This window comes from the organism of the source record quoted next, unplaced genomic scaffold (genome assembly GCF_019419815.1).
Source record: "Pyrus x bretschneideri cultivar Hongxiangsu unplaced genomic scaffold, Pyrus_bretschneideri_v1 Contig1, whole genome shotgun sequence".
NCBI lineage: Eukaryota > Viridiplantae > Streptophyta > Magnoliopsida > Rosales > Rosaceae > Pyrus > Pyrus x bretschneideri.
Genome location: NW_025999390.1, coordinates 9,628,599 through 9,649,093, shown reverse-complemented (window position 1 = coordinate 9,649,093; position 20,495 = coordinate 9,628,599). Strand labels below are relative to the sequence as shown.

Genomic DNA, 20,495 nt, shown 5'->3' with positions numbered 1-20,495 from the left:
ATTTGTTGAATTAAATAACTCGTTACATGTAAAAAAATGAAAAACTCCGGAAATATTTGAAAAAGTTTTATTTTCAAGTCACCAGAAAACTCTGGAATAGGTTTATTTGCAAGTCACAATTGTGCACATATTCAAATATGCTCACTTATGATTTATATGTTGAATTGAATGACTCATTACATGTAAGAAAACAAAAAATTACCTATACGTTTTTGGCACCAACTCTAATGAAATATTAATTTTGAGAAGGGTTACCCTAATTACATTATCTATATGATACCTCTAACAAAAACACACGACCTTGTTATATTATATTTTGATCTCACTCGTTCACACGCTGATTTCATCAAATGTAAAAGACAGCTCTTAGCTCAACTCAGAAATCTAGCTAGATCCCCAAATTGGGTTTTGAAAGGACACGATTTCAAATTTGCAGTCTAAAAATGCAAATTTAGAATGAAATTGACAAAGCTGGGTAGAAACAAATTAGAACCCAGTACTCTGTTTAGTGATTTCAAAACAGAACTTAACCAAAAATACGAGATCAAGTTTTTAATATCTCATATATTACGATGATTGCCAGATGAAAAGATGGCATTGATGTGATGGTGATCAGAAAAAATTGCAAACCTCTCTGAATATCCTCAAAATTAGATTTAATTACAAAACCTGATTATCCCATAATAATTGATCAAACAAAGTAAGTATACATATTGTAATGATCAAATCACAAACGTACATCAAACCTTGAAGAAAACAATATCCTCCTCCTCATCCTCCTCATTCTCATCACACAAGGTATCCAATTGTTGATGCGACTTCCGCCGATGATGTGCCCTCCCGGCCGCGTGGTTGTGCTGAGCCGGCGAGGAAGACGGCGAGGAGTGCACGGAAGAACCGGCGGAAGCCACCAAAGCCAAGTTCCCTTCGCTCCAAGCCCGCCTCAGCGGATACGACACTTTCTTACTCTTAGGCCCTCCGTGGGTGCATTGCTTGTTACGTGACTTGTTGTGTAGGGCACACCCGCAGTTGCGGTGGTACGGGCGCCGTTCCACTCCGATATCCGACCCCGATATGCAACCCTCGTACACGCACCGGAACAGCCCGTCTGCGGCAGCTCCTGCAGCGGCCATGCGATCCGTTGATTGATTCGTATTGAATACGTGTTGCAGGTCCAGAAATAAAGTTTAGAGGCAACGGGGGCAATTTATAGGAAAAGGGGTTGTTGGTAGTTATCTAGTGAAGAACAACGGGATAGGGGTGAAAAGGACAAAAGGGGGAGAGCGGTTGGTTGTCGGCTAGGCGAAATTTTTCATTGGGAACATAAGTGGTATATCATGTGTTTTAATAGAAATTGTAAGAAAATTTATTTTTTAAGTTATTAATTTTTAGTACACATATCCCACCATTTGTATGGTAATACGTGGTATAATATCATGTGTAACGGTTACACTAAAGAATCTCTTGTCGGTTAGCTCCTACCTGGGTTGCTGGGTGTGATGTATGGAAAGAGATACTCTCCGAATCTCTTCCATCAAAATCACCAAATCAAGTGATATAGGCCCTTAAAATTTGGTACAACAGTTAAAATTATTATGATTTATAAAAATTAGTTCTATTTTTAACCGTTTAATTAAATTTTAAAAATTCGAATCATTTGATTTGATAGCTTTGATGAAAGAGATCTATAAATGATTTCTTTCCGTGATGCATGAGCATATGCGGCAGTAAATCAAGCGTTCAAGCCGTGTGTTGTGGGTTGGTCATAGTCTGAGTTAATTTTTGGCATGCACTTCTCCATGTGGGCCTGCTTGAGTTGAAATTTAGGTACGAGTTGGGAGAGAAATTGGGGACTGAAGTTACTAACAAGAAATTAATTAGATACTCTAAATTAGTTAGGTGTAACTGAGTTACCCGTTATATGGTATTATTAGTCTACTTGTATTATAAGACATATATGATAATAAAAAAAACGTGTATCTAATTATGAATTAGTATCAATTATATTGTTCATGTGTATCATAGCGCGTGAATTAGTGTGTATTGTTAGTTCTTTGGGAAGGGTTAAGCCGTTAAAATATTTTAGATCATCTCCAAAGAAAAAATCAAATTTTAAATAAAATTTACATTTGAAGGCTTGTGTGGCACATTTATCTTCTTCTTTTTTTTTTTTTTTTTTTTTTATATAGTGTTCTTCACCCTATATGTTAAATTTAAATTATGATTTATTACACTATTTACTTTTTATGATTGTAATTGCTGATGTGGACTCTTTTAAGTCTACTTATCTTAATTGCTGCCTTTTTTACTGTTATTGCTTATATGAATTTTTTTGCTCTTCCTTTGAAGATGCTTTTAGATAACCAAAGTAACTTATGTATGCATTTAGCAACAAAATTTGAAGGTACGTCCATGTGATATAAGTGTTTTCTAAAAAAGCATGTGTCATTACTCAAAAGTACCTAGTACTTGGGATTTTAATTACAGTTTCACCTTGTTTATGCTATAAATGTTTATGAACGTATATGCACCTAAGCAGACTCAAATGAGTCTCTAGTAACATCATGTGGTAATGTGATTATACACACTTTGAAAAACTAAAATTCTAATTAGGTCACCCTAAACCCAAACTCATCATATATGTGAGGCGTGAGGCGAGGATTAGCTTATCAATTATTTATCTGTGTACTTGTTTGTGCATGTGTTTGGTATACTATATATTGCTGCCGTATTGCTAGAATGGTGTTGATCCTATAAACTATCTTGTTCACCAATCATGCTAAAAACCAATTTTTTGGCAATTTGTGGGATTAAGTGGCTATCTGCATTACTTCTCAAGACGAAAGATCAACTTTCGTGGAGCTATTGACTTGTGTTAATGAGAAATTGTGTGGCTTGAATTTGACACATGTATTACGTTGAAATGGGAGTATGTCTAGAAAAATTCGTTATATTAATTAATTCGCGTGTTATAATATGAGTAAACAATAAATTATAAGCAAATGTACAGTAATGTGAGTGAATTATAATATTACGCGATCTTTCTTAAACAATTCTAATGTATGTACGATGCTTGTAAAAGTTGTTGACCAAAAAATGGAAAAAGAAAAAGAAAAGAAAACGGATGCTTGTAGAAAATTAAAGCACATGCATTCACTTTGATTCCTTTGGATTCGACACCAACAGCGGCTAAAGTATTGTATTGTTGCTTGGGATTAAGAACTAATTAAAGATATTAAAGAAATAATAATCAACGGCTAAGATTTTCTGATGTCAGAAGGAAAACAGCATTTGGGATCGGGTCTGGGAACCAAGTTGCATGCAGCAACAAATGGACGGATACTTCTGCACTATCATGTGAGACTCTAAGCAACCCATGTGAGCATTGGAAAGGTGATGTCAAAGCATCACGATTGACAATCTTAGCAGGAAATAGTAAATGCAATTTACTGAAGGGGTGGAGAAAAAAGAAAGGCAGAGAGAGTAATTGGGCATGCATACCATACCTATAGCTACATGCTATGTTGGACTTGCAGAACGGAGAATCACGTAGTTGTGATACATATACTAGGGTTACGGCGTGTTACCATCTCATATGTCATAATAATATTATACAGTGTTACTAATTTACATATCATAATATAATATATATATGCAGAATTTATAATTTATCAGATCATCGATATTCCTTGAAAAAATACATATAAAAAACATGTACAATACACAAATATCAACATGATTTTAAAAACAACAATTTCAAAAATGTCAACTAAAATAGACAAAAGTCGCACAAACTGCTAAAATAACTCACTTCAACAAAATATTGCATAATCCGTATGCAAGCTCACATGACTGAAAACAATAAAATCAAACAAGCCTAAATAGTTTATATTGGAATATAGAATTAGTGGATATACTTATATTTGTGTATTACATATACTAAACGCAGTTACACCAGAAAATTCCCCCACCCTAAAAGAAAATTGATATGTAACAAGATATATCCAGACGTTTTAAACTAATAACACAATATTCCATTGAGAGAGACTTACACATATCGTCATCTTCAGTGGCGAAGCTACATAGGGGCAAGGAGTGGCGACTGCCCCTCCCCTCGCCGGAAATGAAGCCCAAGAGTAAGTATCCGCCCCTCCTCTCACCCGAAATGAACCCCTGTTTTTTGCTGCTGTTGCTCAGGCGTTGCATGTGGCAATTCAATTTTCTGAAAACCCCAAGCCAAACAGCGTCGTGTGCCAAACAACGTCGTGTTGGACGTAGAAAAAAAAAAAGAAAACCCCCTAAGTAGAACGATGTCGTTTCTATTCATTGAAAAACATAAATAAATAAGATTGACGTATGGGGACCACTCTTCCAAATTAACCTTATTGGAGCCCCCACGAACCAGCTCAAGAAGATAAGCCAACCTTCAAGCCACTGCCCAGATTCCCTCTTTGCGCCTTCACCGTTCCCCTCCAAGTTCCAACCTTCAAGACAAGCCACTGCCCAGCTTCAAAGGCTTTCATAGCTTACCTGAATTCCTCTCCAAAACTTGAAAACAACGATATATAATCTTATAGCTTACCTGAATTCCTCCAAGCTGGCTTTTTCATCTTGATTGAACCTCCAAATGACACGATTGAAGTAAAGAACACTTGAAACATGAGATTAAAGTCTAGTTTGTATAAAATCCCGAATTAAAAAAATAAAATTCCAAACCTGATTGCATGTCCAAATCCTTTACCTAAACTTGTTTGGCTCGACTCACTAAATCTGTAGGCGAAAACCTTTTGTCAAATCGACGAGCAAAAAGAAAGTTACAAAATTTCAATGATTTTTTATAGGGAAAACAGAGGGAAGCTAAGCGTTCCGGAGAAGCCAAGATTGATAAGAATATGAAGAACCAGATAGCATTCTGGTTTAAAATTAAACCCACGTGGCTGACTAAACTCGTATCTTTTGGGACTTTGTAATGTGGTGAAACTAGATTTCACCTCATAAGCAATTATGAAGATGCATAGTACTTTTTCATCATTAAAAAAAAAATAGTGATATTTTTGGTGAATTTCGAGAGTTGTGAAAACTATAAGTTAGTGTACAAGTTTTTTACATTGGTTTTTATGTTACCGGTTGCAACTGCTTCAGTGGAAAGAACATTTTTTACTATAACTGTTGTGAAAACACCGTTGAATAATAAAATGAGAGATCAATGGTTGAAGGATAACATGGTTATTTAAATTGAGAGATATATTTTTGCTTTTATTGATAATGAGTCTATTATGCGACGTTTTCACAACATGAAATGTTGCCAATAACAATTGTAATTTGTTTTTATTGATAAATTATTATTGACATTAATATTGTCTACTATATATCTAAAGAGATTTAGTTGTCTACATTTATGTAACCTCTTACCTTTTTATATTTCACCCCTCCCCAAAAAATTCATAGCTTTGTCACTGGTCATCTTCTATATATCATCCAGAAAAATGCATGCATGCAAGTCCTTCCCCTACCCTAAATCCGCATAGTCAACATGCAGATTCCAGTTGCACAACTAGTCACGCCAGGGAAAAAGCTTTCCAGTTAATAAAGTAGGCAAAATATAAGCTAATATGTACCAATTCTACCAAATTTATACACGTATATGGCCAATGCATGCCCGCCTGTGGTCGCATCTATTTAATTCATGGGAGGTTCTTTTCCTTTTCTTCCAACTGCATTTGCTTATAAATATTAATTAAAACTTTGCGCCATTAAATGGCAACCAAAGACAGCCAAGAAAAGATTCAATCAAACAACCCTCAAACGCTAACCACTATATGTGTAACCAACTGATGATTATTGGTAAGACCTTCAATATATATAATCTTTATTAAGTTCCACCTTCCCAAGTACCAAATTTTCTTAGGTACTCCAGCTAGGCAGTGGTCCACTTCACCACTCAAAAGGGGAATTATCACAGCATGATCATATTGGTGAGCTTGATCATTCCTTTATATCTAATGGGGACATTCCAAATCATATATCTTAATTTTTCTGAATTTTTGTTTTTTTTTTTTTTAATTAATGCAATGGTATATTTACACTAAGAGGATGGTGGCACTTGGGCTAAGTCACAAAACGAGTAAGCCACAATAATTTGATTTGACCCGCTTTTAACGAGAATGAAACCTAAGATGTGACATCCCACATCGCTCAGGGGAGTGATCCTTATATGTATATTATCATCCCTACCTAGCACGAGGCCTTTGGGAGCTCACTGGCTTCAGGTTCCATCAAAACTCCGAAGTTAAGCAAGTAGCACACGAGAGCACTCCCATGATGGGTGACCCACTGGAAAGTTCTCGTGTGAGTTCCCAGAAACAAAACCGTGAGGGTGTGCTAAGAGCCCAAAGCGGACAATATCATGCTACGGTGGAGTCGGGCCCGGGAAGTGGTCCCGCCCGGGCCGGGATGTGACAATTTGGTATTAGAGCCAATCCTTGGCCGGATGTGTGCCGACGAGGACGTCGGGCCCCTAAGGGGGATGGATTGTGACATTCCATATCACCCAGAGGAGTGATCCTTATATGTATATTCTCATCCCTACCTAGCACGAGGCCTTTTGGGAGCTCACTAGCTTCAGGTTCTATTGGAACTCCGAAGTTAAGCGAGTAGCGTGCGAGAGCACTCCCATGATGGGTGACCCATTGGGAAGTTCTCGTGTGAGTTCCCAGAAACAAAACCGTGAGGGTATGCTGGGGGCCCAAAGCGGACAATATCGTGCTACGGTGGAGTCGGGCCCTAGAAGTGGTCCCATCCAAACCAGGATGTGACATAAGACATCTCATTTATAAATGAAAAAAAATATATACATATAGACCATAGTAGACTTCTAAATTTTGTTTTGAATAGAGTTTAATGCATCAATTTGTCATTATATTTCTTTCTTCTTGGTAAACCTTCTTTCTCCGGTTAGGTCATTCCGTTTTGGTAGAGTAATGTTGGGAATCCAACATTTTTGTAAAGTAGTGTTATTCACATACTTTTTTTTCGTCTCTTACACACTCTTATTAATTTTTCTCAATTGATCTTCTACAACTTATTCAATCTGAAGGCTGAAAATTAAGATGGGTGTGTGAGAGGTAAAAAAAATTGATGCTATAAAACATATTGTATATAACATGATGTGTGAATTGGAGCATAAAACTTAGATTCAATGAAATAAACTTATTAACTGACATGACATACACATATCATTTATCACACCATACATCACACCAAAGAAAAGCCTAGGTGGGCTTCATAATGCCATGTGGAAGAGATAATAACTTGTAGGGGTGCAACTCGGACGTATCGGAAGACTCAGTGCAGGGCCTAAAACCCTAACTCCAAACATAGTTCGCAAACTGTTTTTGGGCTCGAATCACGTTTTGGACCACTTAAGTTTGGGCTTGGGTCAATGTTTGAACCATTTGAGCTTGGGCCACCGTATCCATCATCTTAAGATTCTGAAGCTAAGCATTTTCCTACTGCATCTTCCAACCCTCCCACCTGAAGAAGAAGAAGAAGAAGAAGAAAAAAAAAAAAAAAAAAAAAAAAAAGAAGAGGTGATATCCACGCATCCATTTTACTTCTTACATAATTTTTTTAATTTTCGACCGTGAAATTAGATCAATCGAACAAAATTACTGAAATTATCGGGGGTGAGAGGTAAAAAAAAAGACCAGTCGCAGCCACGAAGCCACCGACCGGTTCATCCTCCTCAACGGTGCGGATAGAACCGCACGCGTCCGTTGGACTGCAGGTCAGAAACTCTCATTATTTTTCATCAGACCTTCTCTGTGTGGCGGCAAAAGCGCAAAAGCTCAGAGCGCAGCCATGGCTGGATGCAGAGGAAGAAGAAGACCCAACAGCAACGACAGCAGCAACTTAAATTGGAGCAGCGGTAGGAGAAGAGCATCGCCATCGTCGTCGTCAAAATTCAAATTTCGAGGAGGTCTGCTCGTGGAGGGCGGCGTTTTATCTGATTGGTCATCCCCTCAAACCGCTCAGCGAGGTCGTTCCTATCTCTTCATATCAAACGATCGTAGTTTGCTAATTTTCTGTTTGGTTTCCGGGGAAATAAAGGAGACTGAGATTTGAAGTGGATATTTTTTATTCAATTAGAGCCGATATTGTTTCCCTATTGGAACAATTCAAACTTTTGTTGGATTTTGAATTTCAGGGAAAAATCCGAGTTCGAGCAACAAATCTGCGACGAAATCTGTAGCAAAAGCAGCTTCTGGGTCGAAAAGTGATTCTCGGAGATCTAATGTTACTGCTATAGGGTACCAATACCCGTCTGTTGAATTTCAGGTATGTCCTATTGGCTCAAAAGCTTCTTCCTGATATATTTATTTTTTCAATAAAAGAGAAAATGTCTTCTTTTTTTTTTTTGTTGTATTTTGTCGTACCAAATACATTTTTAGCTGTATGATCTGAGATTTAAATTGATTTTTCGAAAAAATATTTATTTGAATGGATTGGGTTGTGTGGAAATTTTAGTTACTAGCATTTTGTGCTTGTAGTGAATAAAATATGACTAAGCTTAAGCAGTTAACACTTTCCTCATGCTGTTGCTTGTGTAAATTATAGTTCATCGAAAGTTTTGTTCTTTGTTTGAACAATAGTTAGTTCGTGGGGAAGTTTTTCGTATATTGCTAATTTAAGTCCTTGCAAGCGACAGTGGTGGATCCAGGATTCCAAGATCGCGGGTCCCAATATAAAAGTTCGAAAAAAAATATTAGACTAATTTGATTCAATATCACTATTTTCTATTGAATTTGGTTCATTGAATAAATCAAGAATAATCTCAAAGGTAATAAAACCAACAAATTCTTCTCAGCAACCTAACGCAATTAGTGGCTCTGCAAAGATAAAATTTGTTAATGTAACATATATATTATTAATTGGGAGTTCGGAATAGAGTCTAGGATTAAAAAACTTATATGAATTTGGAAGAAATAAAATTAGGCAGCTAAAGGTAGTGGAATGGCAAATGGTGGTGGGGAATAGGGTAACTTGGGTTTAAAGTTGGAAGGTTGCGACGATTGGGGCTAGGAGTTCCTAAATATAATTTGGGGATACTGGAAAAGACTGGGGTTCTCAGAGAAAACAGAGATATTTTAATTTTAAAATTTTGTATAATGACCTGGCTCAAAAACGCTGTCGTTTTGGCTAGGTCTTTTAAAACCAAAATTAAAAACCTCGTCTTCTCCTTTTTTATAAGCACTGCTGCCTGCACATCCATGGAGGCAACAAGCCTCTCCACTGCACCTGCCCAAATTGTTGGAGGGTCCCGATGGTCGATCACAAGTGTTTCTTCAGGCTTCTGAAGGGTCCCGGGACCCCCCGGGTCCCTATATGCATCCGCCAGTGGCAAGCAATGTTTGAAGCATAACATATGCACTTGTTAAATGTGGTGAGATGTTTGAGGTTCTGTTTTGGTCACTTTGGAGAATGTGTACGGAGATAATATGTGAAATTATTGATGCATTGGATATTCTTTTTTTTGTTAACAATTAAGTAGGAGCGTTGGTTCTGCATTCGTGTAGTTTGGATATGCTTTGGTTTTGAACAGGAGGGTTTCTATTCAGAATTACGCAATGGCAGTGATGCAGATAAAGATACTGTATGAGTCGTGCCCCTTGGTTTTAGTTGATTACAAGGATACCCAAATTTTAGCTCATGGCGACCAAACACAACCGTCAAGCCCCAATGAAGTAGAATTTACTTATCACTACGGTTCAAGTTTTGTGTTAGGTGAAAGCTCTCATAGAGGGCTAGGGTTCTCTGATGAACTTGAGGAAACCCCAAGTGATGTTGAAGATTCCTCAAAGCAAATGGAAGAGCCAGAAGATTCATGTTTTAACTTGCAATCTTCTGAGAAACATATGGATGCCAATGACGGGATGGATTGTGAAGTTGGCGATGATGAGATGGCTGAAGAGATGACAACAGAGATGTTGTCGCCCAAGAAGAACTCAGGCTTTTTGTCAGTTGGTGGCATGAGATTATACACCCAAGATATTTCTGATGAAGAAAGTGAAGAAGATGAAAATGGAGAGTCACTGTATGAAGGAAGCTCAGGCTCTTCTGAGTCTGGAGAACGACTTGGATCCTCTGAAAGTGAAGACTCTGAAGACTTGTCTGATAGTGATTCAGATGTAGATGACGAGGTTGCAGACGATTATTTAGTGGGAATTGGTGGTAGTTACAACATCTTAAGTTCCAAATTTTTGGTGGAACAGGATTTGGATGAGCCGGATAAGAATAGCTCTTTGAGGAAGGGCTTTGATGAGACTTTGCAGAAGTTGGGCGGAATTGCTCTTCAGGATGCATCTAGGGAGTATGGTAGGAAGAAGGTCCAGTCACAAAAGAAATACAATGTGACTGAAAGACATGCTCGGTCTTTGGCTATAGATGACCTAATGCTTGTAAAGGATACAAGAAATTATTCCAAAAAGAAACCTGTTGCCAAGTTTCCTCAGTCTTGGCCTGCAGAAGCTCAAAGGAGTAAATTCTCAAGACATTTTCCTGGTATAAGATTGCTAAGATATCTTTATCTTTATAAGCTGCTTGCATATGTTTAACTTGGTTAACATGTGTCTGTTCCATGAAGGGGATATGATACAGCAGAGCCAAGTTCGTAATGAATTTCAGCAATTAAAAACTTTTTACATTTAAGTGCTTTTTCTTTTCAGTTGGGGAAGCAAATGAGCTTTCTCATATATCCATAGTTTCTAGTATCCCTAGTATCCTTTGATGAGTATGATGAGAAGTGGATAGTTATGAACTTAGGATCTCAATTTGAATGACTGTGTGGGCAAATTTGCCCACATATCATGGGGTAATAAATGTCTGAGGACTGTCTGTTTATCAAAAACAGGATTCCTGTATGATATTGTTATTCTTTTAGGTGGATTGTCATTCATGCCTTTGGCTCATGCTATCTATTGTTCTAACTTCTAACTGACTTTCCATTCAGGGACAAAAAAGAAACATCGTAAAGAAATGATGGCTGTAAAGCGTAAGGAGAGAATGCTGTGCCGAGGCGTTCATCTTGAGCAAATAAATCTGGCTATACTGCTTTGTTGTTTTGTGTGAAGTTGTGTGCAGGCACACTCACGGAAGATATATCGTGCAATGCTTTATATTTGGACTATATGACAGCTTTGTTCTTTTCTATTTTAGAAAATGGAGCAAATTGTTTTGGATGGAGTAGATATGTTTTCTTTTCAGCCTATGCATTCCCGGGATTGTTCCCAGGTATGGAATTTCGATTGATCTCTTCAATTTTCCGTTTGTAACTTATTTGATCCTCATAGTTTTACCTTTTGCACTTTCTGTGGTCACTTCATGTCCATCAAGTGTTAACCTTTCTTTGATAGTTAGTGCTTTTGGATATTTTAGGTTCAGCAATTAGCCGCAATGTATCGCCTGAGGAGTTCCTGCCAAGGATCTGGCAAGAAGAGGTAAATAATTTTGTTTCGTGAATTATAGTTAAACAAAGAAAACATGGAGTTGATGTTTTTTTCCTTTCCCAGATTTGTGACAGTGATGCAGACACAACACACTGGCATTGCATCTGCAAGTGATAGACTTCGTCTTGAAAAGGTTAATCACGTTTCATGGTTACAAATTACAATTAGTGTATCGTATGGTCTGGCTCTGCATTTTTCATATTTTGTGCTTCTCGTTGTCTTCTTTGTACTGCTCTAAAATATAATCACTATATACTTCGATCCTCTACGTATGCATGTGCAGCAAAATTCAGTGATTGTTTTCTATATTTCAGCTGATTGGAGCTGACATGGAGGATGCTGATTTCTCTGTTGTTGAGCCTGGTAGAGACAAAAACAGGCCAAGGAAAATTGGAAAAGGAATTGATTTTAAGACACCGGAATCTAAACAATCCAGCGAAAGAAAGACACCGAAGACCTCAGCCAAACGTGGCAGTGGGAATATGGATTCATATGCTAATACACCAGTATCATTTGTGTCAAGTGGCGTAATGCAATCAGCGGCTGAGAGTTTAACTGTTGACTCAATAGAAGCAAGTAAAAACAAGGTTGCTGCTGAGTCAACTGAATATCGTTCCTTTGAGCTACACACTAAGGGTTTTGGATCAAAAATGCTGGCTAAAATGGGATACAGTCGAAGGTGGCTTAGGAAAAGATAGACAAGGTATGGCTGCGCCCATTGAAGTGATCCAACGGCCTAAATCACTTGGCTTGGGTGTGGAATTCTCCACCCCCGTTGAGATCCCAGTCGGTAAAACACCCCCAGCAAATAATATCCCGGTAAAAAGATCTCAGGCTCAGAGTTCTCAAACTCAGAGTGAAAGAGTTGGATATTTCGAAAAGCATACCAAAGGATTTGGATTGAAGATGATGGCGAAAATGGGGTTTGTTGGAGGCATGGGGTTGGGGAAAGATTCACAAGGTATTGTCAACCCTCTGGCTTCAGTCAGGCTACCGAAGTTGAGGGGATTAGGTGCCTCAGGTTAAGTTAATTTTAATTTATAATTGCTTGCTTCTTCTTGTTCTAAATCTGCATATGCATGTGTATTATCATCAATATTAACTTAAGAGTTGTTTTTTATTCACCATAGATCTGTACATTTCAATTTTTATCATTGAAAATAAAGCATGTGGCATGGTGACCATCAAAAGCCACCATGTGGGGTTTCTGTCTTTATTCCTGATTCAAAGCGTTCCTGCAATTTGCAACAAAGCCACCATGTGGGGGTTTATGTCTTCTTCTTGAGAGGAATTTCTCTGCCCTGGCTTTTACTATCCCTGGTTCATTCTCTCTCTCTCTCTCTCTCTCTCTCTCTCTCTCTCTCTCTCTCTCTCTTGTGATGCACTAATGACTCGTTTACTAATCTGTAATCGAAATTCAGTTCCGCATTTTGATTTCGATTATCATTACGTAAATGTGCCACAAATGAGGAGACACGAAGAAGGGATATCGAAACCAGGTTGGGAAGTATTTTTCCGGTTCCTTCTTCGGGGGCTGGTTTTGACAGCCGTAGTTCATGGAATACTCTTCACCCATTTTCCGCTGAATTATCTTGCAAGCAATCATATGGTGCACCAAATTTGGGATTCCATTAACACGTGAGATGTGCACATGAAATAATAACATCAACCATCTAATTTGACACAATAAGAGAGCAGAACGTATAAAATATGGAAGATGACTACGTTTTCTTGTTTAGGCCAGTTAGTAAAGGCTCATTCTATCAAATCCTCTGTTTCGTAGATCTTAGTAGTTTAGCAAATACTAAGGAGATTCATAAAAAGTCTGACTTTTTATGAACTCTTTGTCACTTTACATTTAACGTCAATTCTCATACTAATATTATAAAACATTATATAAAAAACATGATGTGACAAAGAAACCACAAAAAGCACCATTTTTAGGTGTCTCCTTACCGCTTCTCTTTATCTAAACGTGAAAAGGGGTTCAATTATATGTTATGTATTATTCTGTTAGTTTTATTTTTCCGAAGAGATGGTAACCTGCTTGACGGGCAACCTCAAATCCATTGACCAACTCATGAATCCTAGTGCTTGATTCCTGGCCATTTAATATTGGAGTTTATCGAAGTCGTTGTCCGTGAACAACACGCACGAGTATGATTTACTAATATCATTTACTTTCTATCAAGTACTACCACAAGTCTCAAATTGGACCTAACAATCGAGAGTATATTTCAAATCGTCTAATGTATTGAAGAAAGTTGCGACGAAGTATAATGAAATTACCTCATAACTTTATGAATAGAGAAATATCAAATCGAGTCATTAAATGACGTAACATCTTGTCAATTATTCAATTATGTGCATACTTTAACCAAAAGATATAGATCGTATAAGTAAGTTATTTTTTTTCTAAATTGTTCTTACGCAATTTTTTTGGAAAACAAAAACAATGTTACCTTATTCTTTATTTGATTTCTAAGCTCTTTAACTGATGTGTTTTTTTTTTTTCAAAGAAAGAAGCGACTTTGTTGATTAAGCGAAACTCAAATACGTAGAAAGTCCTAAATTGAATATGGTGGTGCCTCAAACCAAACTAAACTTTGACCAACGGGCGTGTTAATGACTTAACAACAACGTTCTCAAATAAATAAACGTGACAAAACAAAGAAAAAATAAAAGTCTCATCGAGGAAAAAATTAGGCAAAATGGCAATTCTAGGAAAATGACATAAATTTAATTAATTAAAATGGCAACTTAAATCCAAATGGAGAGCGGAGATCCGTCAAGAAAAAGTTTGGCACTCTTCTGAAGAAAATCCACCCATATAAAATTTGCACCCCATAATCCCTTCACTTGCATTTGTCTCGTCTTCCTTCCTAAAATCCCAAAAAACCCATCAGATTTGCGGAGCTTCAAGATCTCGCTCTGCTGCTCCACTTCTCAGAACGCGCTCTCCAGGTCGTCCATGCCTGGCACTCCAATAAAGGTCAGTGCAGATCCTTCCTCACTTCATATGGGTAAATAAAAAGATGGAATTTTTAGTTCTTTTGCTGTTTATTTGGTTGTTTTGTAGATCTTGAGTGCTTTGAAAGTTATAGTTTTGATTAGCTTTTGTGATGGAATTTTGGTTGAATTCGAAAACCCATATGGAAAATGTGCTGATTTTTTGTTTTTATTGCGTATTTTCTCTTCTGGGTTCTCCCAGATCTGACTCAAACATTGAAGAATGGACGTTTCTGGTCGATTTACGATCTGGGTGTTTACCATTTTGTTGATTTTTGAATCCGGATATGGGTTTTACCTTCCGGGTAGTTACCCTCACAAGTACCTTGTTGGGGACAACTTAGGGGTGAAAGTGAATTCTCTGACTTCCATTGATACCGAGCTACCCTATAGCTATTACAGTCTCCCCTTTTGTCAGCCCCCAGATGGTGTTAAGGACAGTGCCGAGAATCTCGGTGAGTTCCTCATGGGGGACCGCATTGAGAGCTCTCCATATCGATTTAAGATGCATACCAATGAGACTGAGATCTTCTTGTGTCAGACGGATCCGTTGTCAGCGGATCAGTTCAGTCTCTTGAAGAAGAGGATTGATGAGATGTATCAGGTCAATCTGATTCTTGATAATTTGCCTGCAATCCGATATACCAAGAAGGAGGGATTTTTGTTGCGGTGGACTGGGTATCCTGTGGGAATTAAGGTTAAGGATGTGTACTACGTGTTTAACCATTTGAAGTTTAAGGTGCTTGTTCATAAGTATGAAGAGCCCAATGTAGCACGTGTGATGGGTACTGGCGAGGGGGCGGAGGTGATCCCAACAATTGCTAAATCAGATTCAGATGAGCCCGGTTATATCATTGTTGGGTTTGAGGTGATACCTTGCAGTTTTGTTCACAATGTGGATTCTGTGAAGAAGTTGAATATGTATGAAAAGTACCCTGCTAAGATCCTTTGTGATCCCACCACTGTGGCAATGCCGATTAATGAAAAGCAGTCGGTTGTATTCACTTATGAGGTGGAATTTGAGGAAAGTGACATCAAGTGGCCCTCACGGTGGGATGCTTATCTGAAGATGGAGGGAGCCAAAGTCCATTGGTTCTCTATTCTCAATTCTCTGATGGTGATTACTTTCCTTGCTGGTATTGTCCTTGTGATCTTTTTGAGAACTGTTCGGCGGGATCTAACTCGTTATGAAGAGCTTGACAAAGAGGCTCAAGCACAGATGAATGAGGAGTTGTCTGGCTGGAAGCTTGTTGTAGGGGATGTTTTCCGTGCTCCAAGCAACCCTGCCCTGTTGTGTATAATGGTTGGTGATGGGGTTCAGATCCTTGGGATGGCAGTGGTGACCATACTCTTTGCTGCTCTAGGGTTCATGTCGCCTGCTTCTCGTGGGACACTTATCACAGGGATGCTGTTTTTCTTTATGATCCTTGGTGTTGCAGCTGGTTATGTTGCTGTTCGTCTTTGGAGGACAATTGGCTGTGGAGATCAAAGGGGATGGGTCTCGGTCTCATGGAAGGTTGCTTGTTTCTTCCCCGGAATTGCCTTTTTGATTCTGACTACTTTGAATTTCCTATTGTGGGGTAGTCACAGCACAGGAGCCATTCCATTTTCTATCTTTGTGATTCTCCTTTTGCTGTGGTTCTGCATTTCCGTTCCCCTTACTCTTGTTGGTGGATACCTTGGGGCCAAGGCACCTCACATCGAGTACCCAGTTCGAACCAATCAAATTCCCAGGGAAATCCCTGCACAGAAATACCCATCCTGGCTGTTGGTTCTTGGGGCTGGCACTCTCCCCTTTGGCACCCTATTCATTGAGCTCTTCTTTATCATGTCCAGCATTTGGATGGGCCGTGTCTATTATGTGTTTGGGTTTCTCTTGATCGTATTGATCCTTCTTGTTGTGGTTTGTGCTGAGGTATCTCTGGTTCTAACCTACATGCATCTTTGTGTGGAGGATTGGAAATGGTGGTGGAAGTCATTCTTTGCTTCTGGTTCGGTTGCCATATACATATTCCTGTACTCCATAAACTACCTTGTGTTTGATCTCAAGAGCCTGAGTGGACCTGTCTCTGCAACTCTTTACTTGGGGTATTCGCTCTTCATGGTTGTGGCGATCATGCTTGCCACAGGCACAGTCGGGTTCCTCTCTTCATTCTGGTTCGTGCACTACCTGTTCTCTTCGGTGAAGCTGGACTGAAGAACGTTTAACAACTCAAAGATTCGCACTTGAAGAAGAGTTAGCGGCGATCATTTAGGGAAGAAAGAGTGCAAACTTTTACAGATGTTCTATTATATGTTACTTTTCATTTTATCATGTTAGGGAACTTAGTTCGTTGTAATAACAATAATTCGTCCAGTTTTGCTAAATTCTTTAATAGATGAACATCACAGCATCGATTGTAGCTCGATACCGACGTTATTTGCATTCTGGCGAATAGGAGAGGATAGAGTGAGAGAAAGAGGGATACATTCTAGTTTATGGTAAAGTGATATAATCATCCAGTACTTGATTTGATTTGTATGGTTTTAGACTTGTTTATTTTCAGTTTGGAGCCAATCTGGTTTCGTTTTATTAATGTCATATGCTTCTTTTTTTTTTTTATCGCTACCTTGACATACAAGTCTCGAGTAATCAGGGTCTGGATCGTAGTTTAAGTGGCTAAGAGTATTTAGTATTAAACGAGATTGGAGTAAGCTTCATCGTTCGAAAAGTGCTACATCTTTCAGCTTCTCAATTACGCAGGAGCCCAATGTCCAATTATGGGCGCTCTCCTGTAAGCTTAGCACAATTTTCGACTCCACTACTTCCTTTTACCACTCTCAGTTTCTCACACTCGTAAATATATGTTTGTGAGGATGTGAAGAGTTATCTCGCATCGGAAAGTTAAAAAAAAAAAAAAATTGCATCCAGGTGCCTGCGGGCAATTTTGATGTGTCCATTAGCATTTGTGTATATGTATATGTATATGTATATGACGTTTGGGCGTGCGGTGCAAGGGCAACTTGCATATGAAAGATTTAATGTTCATGTGCAAGAGTTGAATATTTAGCAATCAGATTATCGATTCTTTAGCTAATTAGGTAGCTGAACATGTCGGCTCTCATTGGTGGGATTATGTCCTCCTTTTGCAAATACAGCTTATTTTAAGAATTCCAGCTATCACTTTTCATGATTTTATTAGCATAGTTTCTTTTGCTGGATTAGATTTTTTATTCTCCCATCTTTGTGATACCGTTTTCTTCTTTAGTAGTTTAATAAAAGTGGGAGTTTGATTCCCTTTTATTTAAAAAGAAAAGAAAATGTACAGGAGTTGAATTTGTTGTTCGTTGTGAGGTCTTGCCAGGTGTTGTAAATGGTGATGATTAGAAAATTGATAATTTTAGGGAACATGGAGGAAGAAGCAACATTATGGGATTTTTAATAAAAAATATTTGTTGATTTGCCTTCTGAACTTGCATACAACTGCAAATTTTCTTCCTTAACTTTAATTTTAGCTGATTACCTCGTTAAATTTTTTAAACTAGTTAATTTCCTCTTGAACTTTTATTTTAGCCGATTACCTCCTGAACTTTTATAAATAGCCAATTCCCCCCTTGGTATTAGATTTTAAAAACCTTCATTCAATTTTTTCATCCTTTTTGCTATCATATAGTTGTCATGTGTTGTTTCCGTGTTCAAGATGGATGGAAAATTGGATGTAAACTTTTAAAACCTAACGGAGAAATGAAATTGACTATTTATAAAAGTTCAGAGGGTAATCGGTTAAAATTAAAATTCAAGGAGGAAATTGGCTAATTATAAAAGTTCAAGAGGGTAATAGACTAAACTTAAAGTTTATGAGGAAAATTGACAGCAGCCATACAAGTTTAGAAAGCAAATCAACAAATATGCCTTTTTAATAATAATCCCATGATTAGACGGCGTAATCGGCTGCTCAGTTAGTGATGCTCATGATTAAGGACTAAATAATGCATGACATGTTTAGTGGTCTAATGGAAAAAATAAAAATATCAACATTTTATTTGGGTTTCAACAAGTCTATTGAAAAATATCGAATTAAAATTTTTCTTTTACAAAGTAACAAAAAAAAAAATAATAATAATTGGCACTAGAAAGAACTCAATTTTCAGAAGCCAGACAAGTCACCAAGTGATCAATATGCGTGGCTCACGCACAGCTCAACTTGTAGATCTTTTTGGGTTTTCATTAAGGGAGATCTTTTTACGTTGATTGGACCTCGAAGCTTATCACACCAGCACGCAACCAAACAAAAACCAAAACCATAATCAAAGTTTATTCACTAAATTAGATTCAGTTGTATGAATTATAAAACGACATTGTGCTCGATTTTGCATCAAGTTTTCTATTAGTTCCAAGTATTTTATATTTTTTCTTACAATCTCTACCCCTTTTTCCTTTAGCCCTCGTTTCACAGTCGCATCTTCTAGCCAGTATCTATAGGTCTTCAATTCATGTGTTCAAACTACCTTAATTGATTTTCTATCATTTTATCTTTAATTGCGGACATTCTTACTTTACTTCCAACATCCTCGTTCTTAATCTTATCATTTCTTAATTCTGTCTAGCACGCAACATTATGCATACAAATAATAAAGCTACCCAACAAATTTTATGAGTTCATAAATAATATTGGTAATTATTATAATTTGAGTAAAAACCTAACCTTTCTCATATTTATTTTTCCTTTCGTACTGAAGTGGGAAAACTAATCAACTAACAAAAATAAAATGAGATGATAAACGCTTTTCTTTTTCTTGGTTTTCTTGATAAGTAAGAACATATAACTACCAAGAATTCATGTTACATACTTCGGTCCATGTTATAAGAAATTAAAAAGATGTAGTTGTGAGTTGTAACTTTGCTTTATGTTTACAAAGATACTTTTACAAACAAGTTGTTAATTCATCTAACAAAAGTTACAACTAACCATAATTTAGTATCGAAATCACTACAACTATATATTATTTTCGCATATCTAAAAGTTAAACCTGAAATCTCCTCCAATCAAATGAAGACCTCTAAACCAACTAATCACGAGTTTGGGGGAATCCAACTTTCAAGACTTGGCTACAGCACATACATATATAATCAACATCTAACGATTAAGTATGTTATAATAAAAAGAATATAACATCTAACTGTGTTTATTTGTAAAATAACAAAATACATTAAATAAATACATGTATCGTAACGTACCTCTTCAATACGATGATCGAGGAAAAGCTTCGCAGTTGCTTTTAAAGATTGCCTAATCTTTTCAGCGCCTTTTAGCTTTTTTCCCCTACCACTTAAGATTGCCCTGCAATACTAGGACTAGAAAGATTGGGATATTCCACGAGAATGAATCAAACAGTACAAACAAGATTAACTCCGGCGTTCCCACGTTTTCTACCACTGCCACATTATTTCAGCTTCCACCTTAATGTCTCCATAAAGCAAATAAGGATAAAATATCAGACCTGGTTTCTCTACCCTTCCAGTTGTCATACACTCTCATCCTTTCTTATTTGTGTTGTCACGATTAAGTTACATCAACATTTTATATCACTATTACTTTTTGTCATATTATCTCTATAAAAAAAATTAATATAAAATATTGATATAACTTAACTGTGATCTTACAAATTAAGAGAGATAAGAGTTTATAAAAACTAGAAGGGCAGAGAAGCCGGATCTTAAAATATCTCCCCCAACAATCATTCAATGGTCGTTCCTACCAACAACAATAATTCAAGCCCTCCAACTGCCAGCACGATGAAAAATTATTGTATAGTACTTAATTATGATCATTTAATATAACCAGTTGAAGTGCACCGGATCTCATCAATCTCATTAAATCAAGTGATTTAAACATTTCAAATTTCAGGTAGTAGTTCATCTGTTTTGATATTTTAAAAATTATGATAATTTTTAACCATTTGATAAAATTTTTAAAATTCGGATCATTTGATGAAGAGATC

At 37.3% G+C, this 20,495-nt stretch overlaps 3 protein-coding genes across 5 annotated transcripts; 2 read left to right on the top strand and 1 right to left on the bottom strand.

Moving 5' to 3' along the window:
- Positions 1–625: 625 nt before the first annotated feature.
- Positions 626–1,215, bottom strand: LOC103930776. The gene has a single exon (XM_009340150.3). It carries the CDS (start codon positions 1,131–1,133, stop codon positions 741–743), a length of 393 nt encoding a protein of 130 aa, XP_009338425.1. The 5' UTR covers positions 1,134–1,215; the 3' UTR covers positions 626–740.
- Positions 1,216–7,541: 6,326 nt separating this feature from the next.
- LOC103949129 lies at positions 7,542–12,720 on the top strand. 3 transcript variants are annotated; one of them, XM_048584639.1, is made up of 8 exons: positions 7,542–8,038; positions 8,207–8,337; positions 9,618–10,560; positions 11,009–11,100; positions 11,215–11,289; positions 11,412–11,495; positions 11,568–11,637; positions 11,819–11,961. In XM_048584639.1, exons 1-7 carry the CDS (start codon positions 7,861–7,863, stop codon positions 11,616–11,618), a joined length of 1,554 nt encoding a protein of 517 aa, XP_048440596.1. In that variant the 5' UTR covers positions 7,542–7,860; the 3' UTR covers positions 11,619–11,637; positions 11,819–11,961. The 3 variants fall into 3 exon arrangements, with proteins under 3 accessions (XP_048440596.1, XP_048440591.1, XP_048440592.1); XM_048584634.1 differs by having other exon boundaries at positions 7,550–8,038; positions 11,434–11,495; positions 11,819–12,720; XM_048584635.1 differs by lacking the exon at positions 7,542–8,038 and having other exon boundaries at positions 8,201–8,337; positions 9,251–10,560; positions 11,434–11,495; positions 11,819–12,720.
- Positions 12,721–14,265: 1,545 nt separating this feature from the next.
- On the top strand, positions 14,266–17,108 carry LOC103930778 (transmembrane 9 superfamily member 11). Its single transcript, XM_018643386.2, has 2 exons — positions 14,266–14,496; positions 14,716–17,108. Exon 2 carries the CDS (start codon positions 14,737–14,739, stop codon positions 16,708–16,710), a length of 1,974 nt encoding a protein of 657 aa, XP_018498902.1. The 5' UTR covers positions 14,266–14,496; positions 14,716–14,736; the 3' UTR covers positions 16,711–17,108.
- Positions 17,109–20,495: the final 3,387 nt, after the last annotated feature.

Excerpts from the sequence above, each read along its gene's own strand:
- LOC103949129 (XM_048584634.1), top strand. The coding sequence starts at position 7,861 with ATGGCTGGATGCAGAGGAAGAAGAAGACCCAACAGCAACGACAGCAGC. Across the intron at positions 11,290-11,433 it reads ATTCCCGGGATTGTTCCCAG|GTTCAGCAATTAGCCGCAAT; the intron begins GTATGGAATTTC and ends TGGATATTTTAG. Across the intron at positions 11,496-11,567 it reads CAAGGATCTGGCAAGAAGAG|ATTTGTGACAGTGATGCAGA; the intron begins GTAAATAATTTT and ends TTCCTTTCCCAG.
- LOC103930776 (XM_009340150.3), bottom strand. The coding sequence starts at position 1,133 with ATGGCCGCTGCAGGAGCTGCCGCAGACGGGCTGTTCCGGTGCGTGTAC.
- LOC103930778 (XM_018643386.2), top strand. The coding sequence starts at position 14,737 with ATGGACGTTTCTGGTCGATTTACGATCTGGGTGTTTACCATTTTGTTG.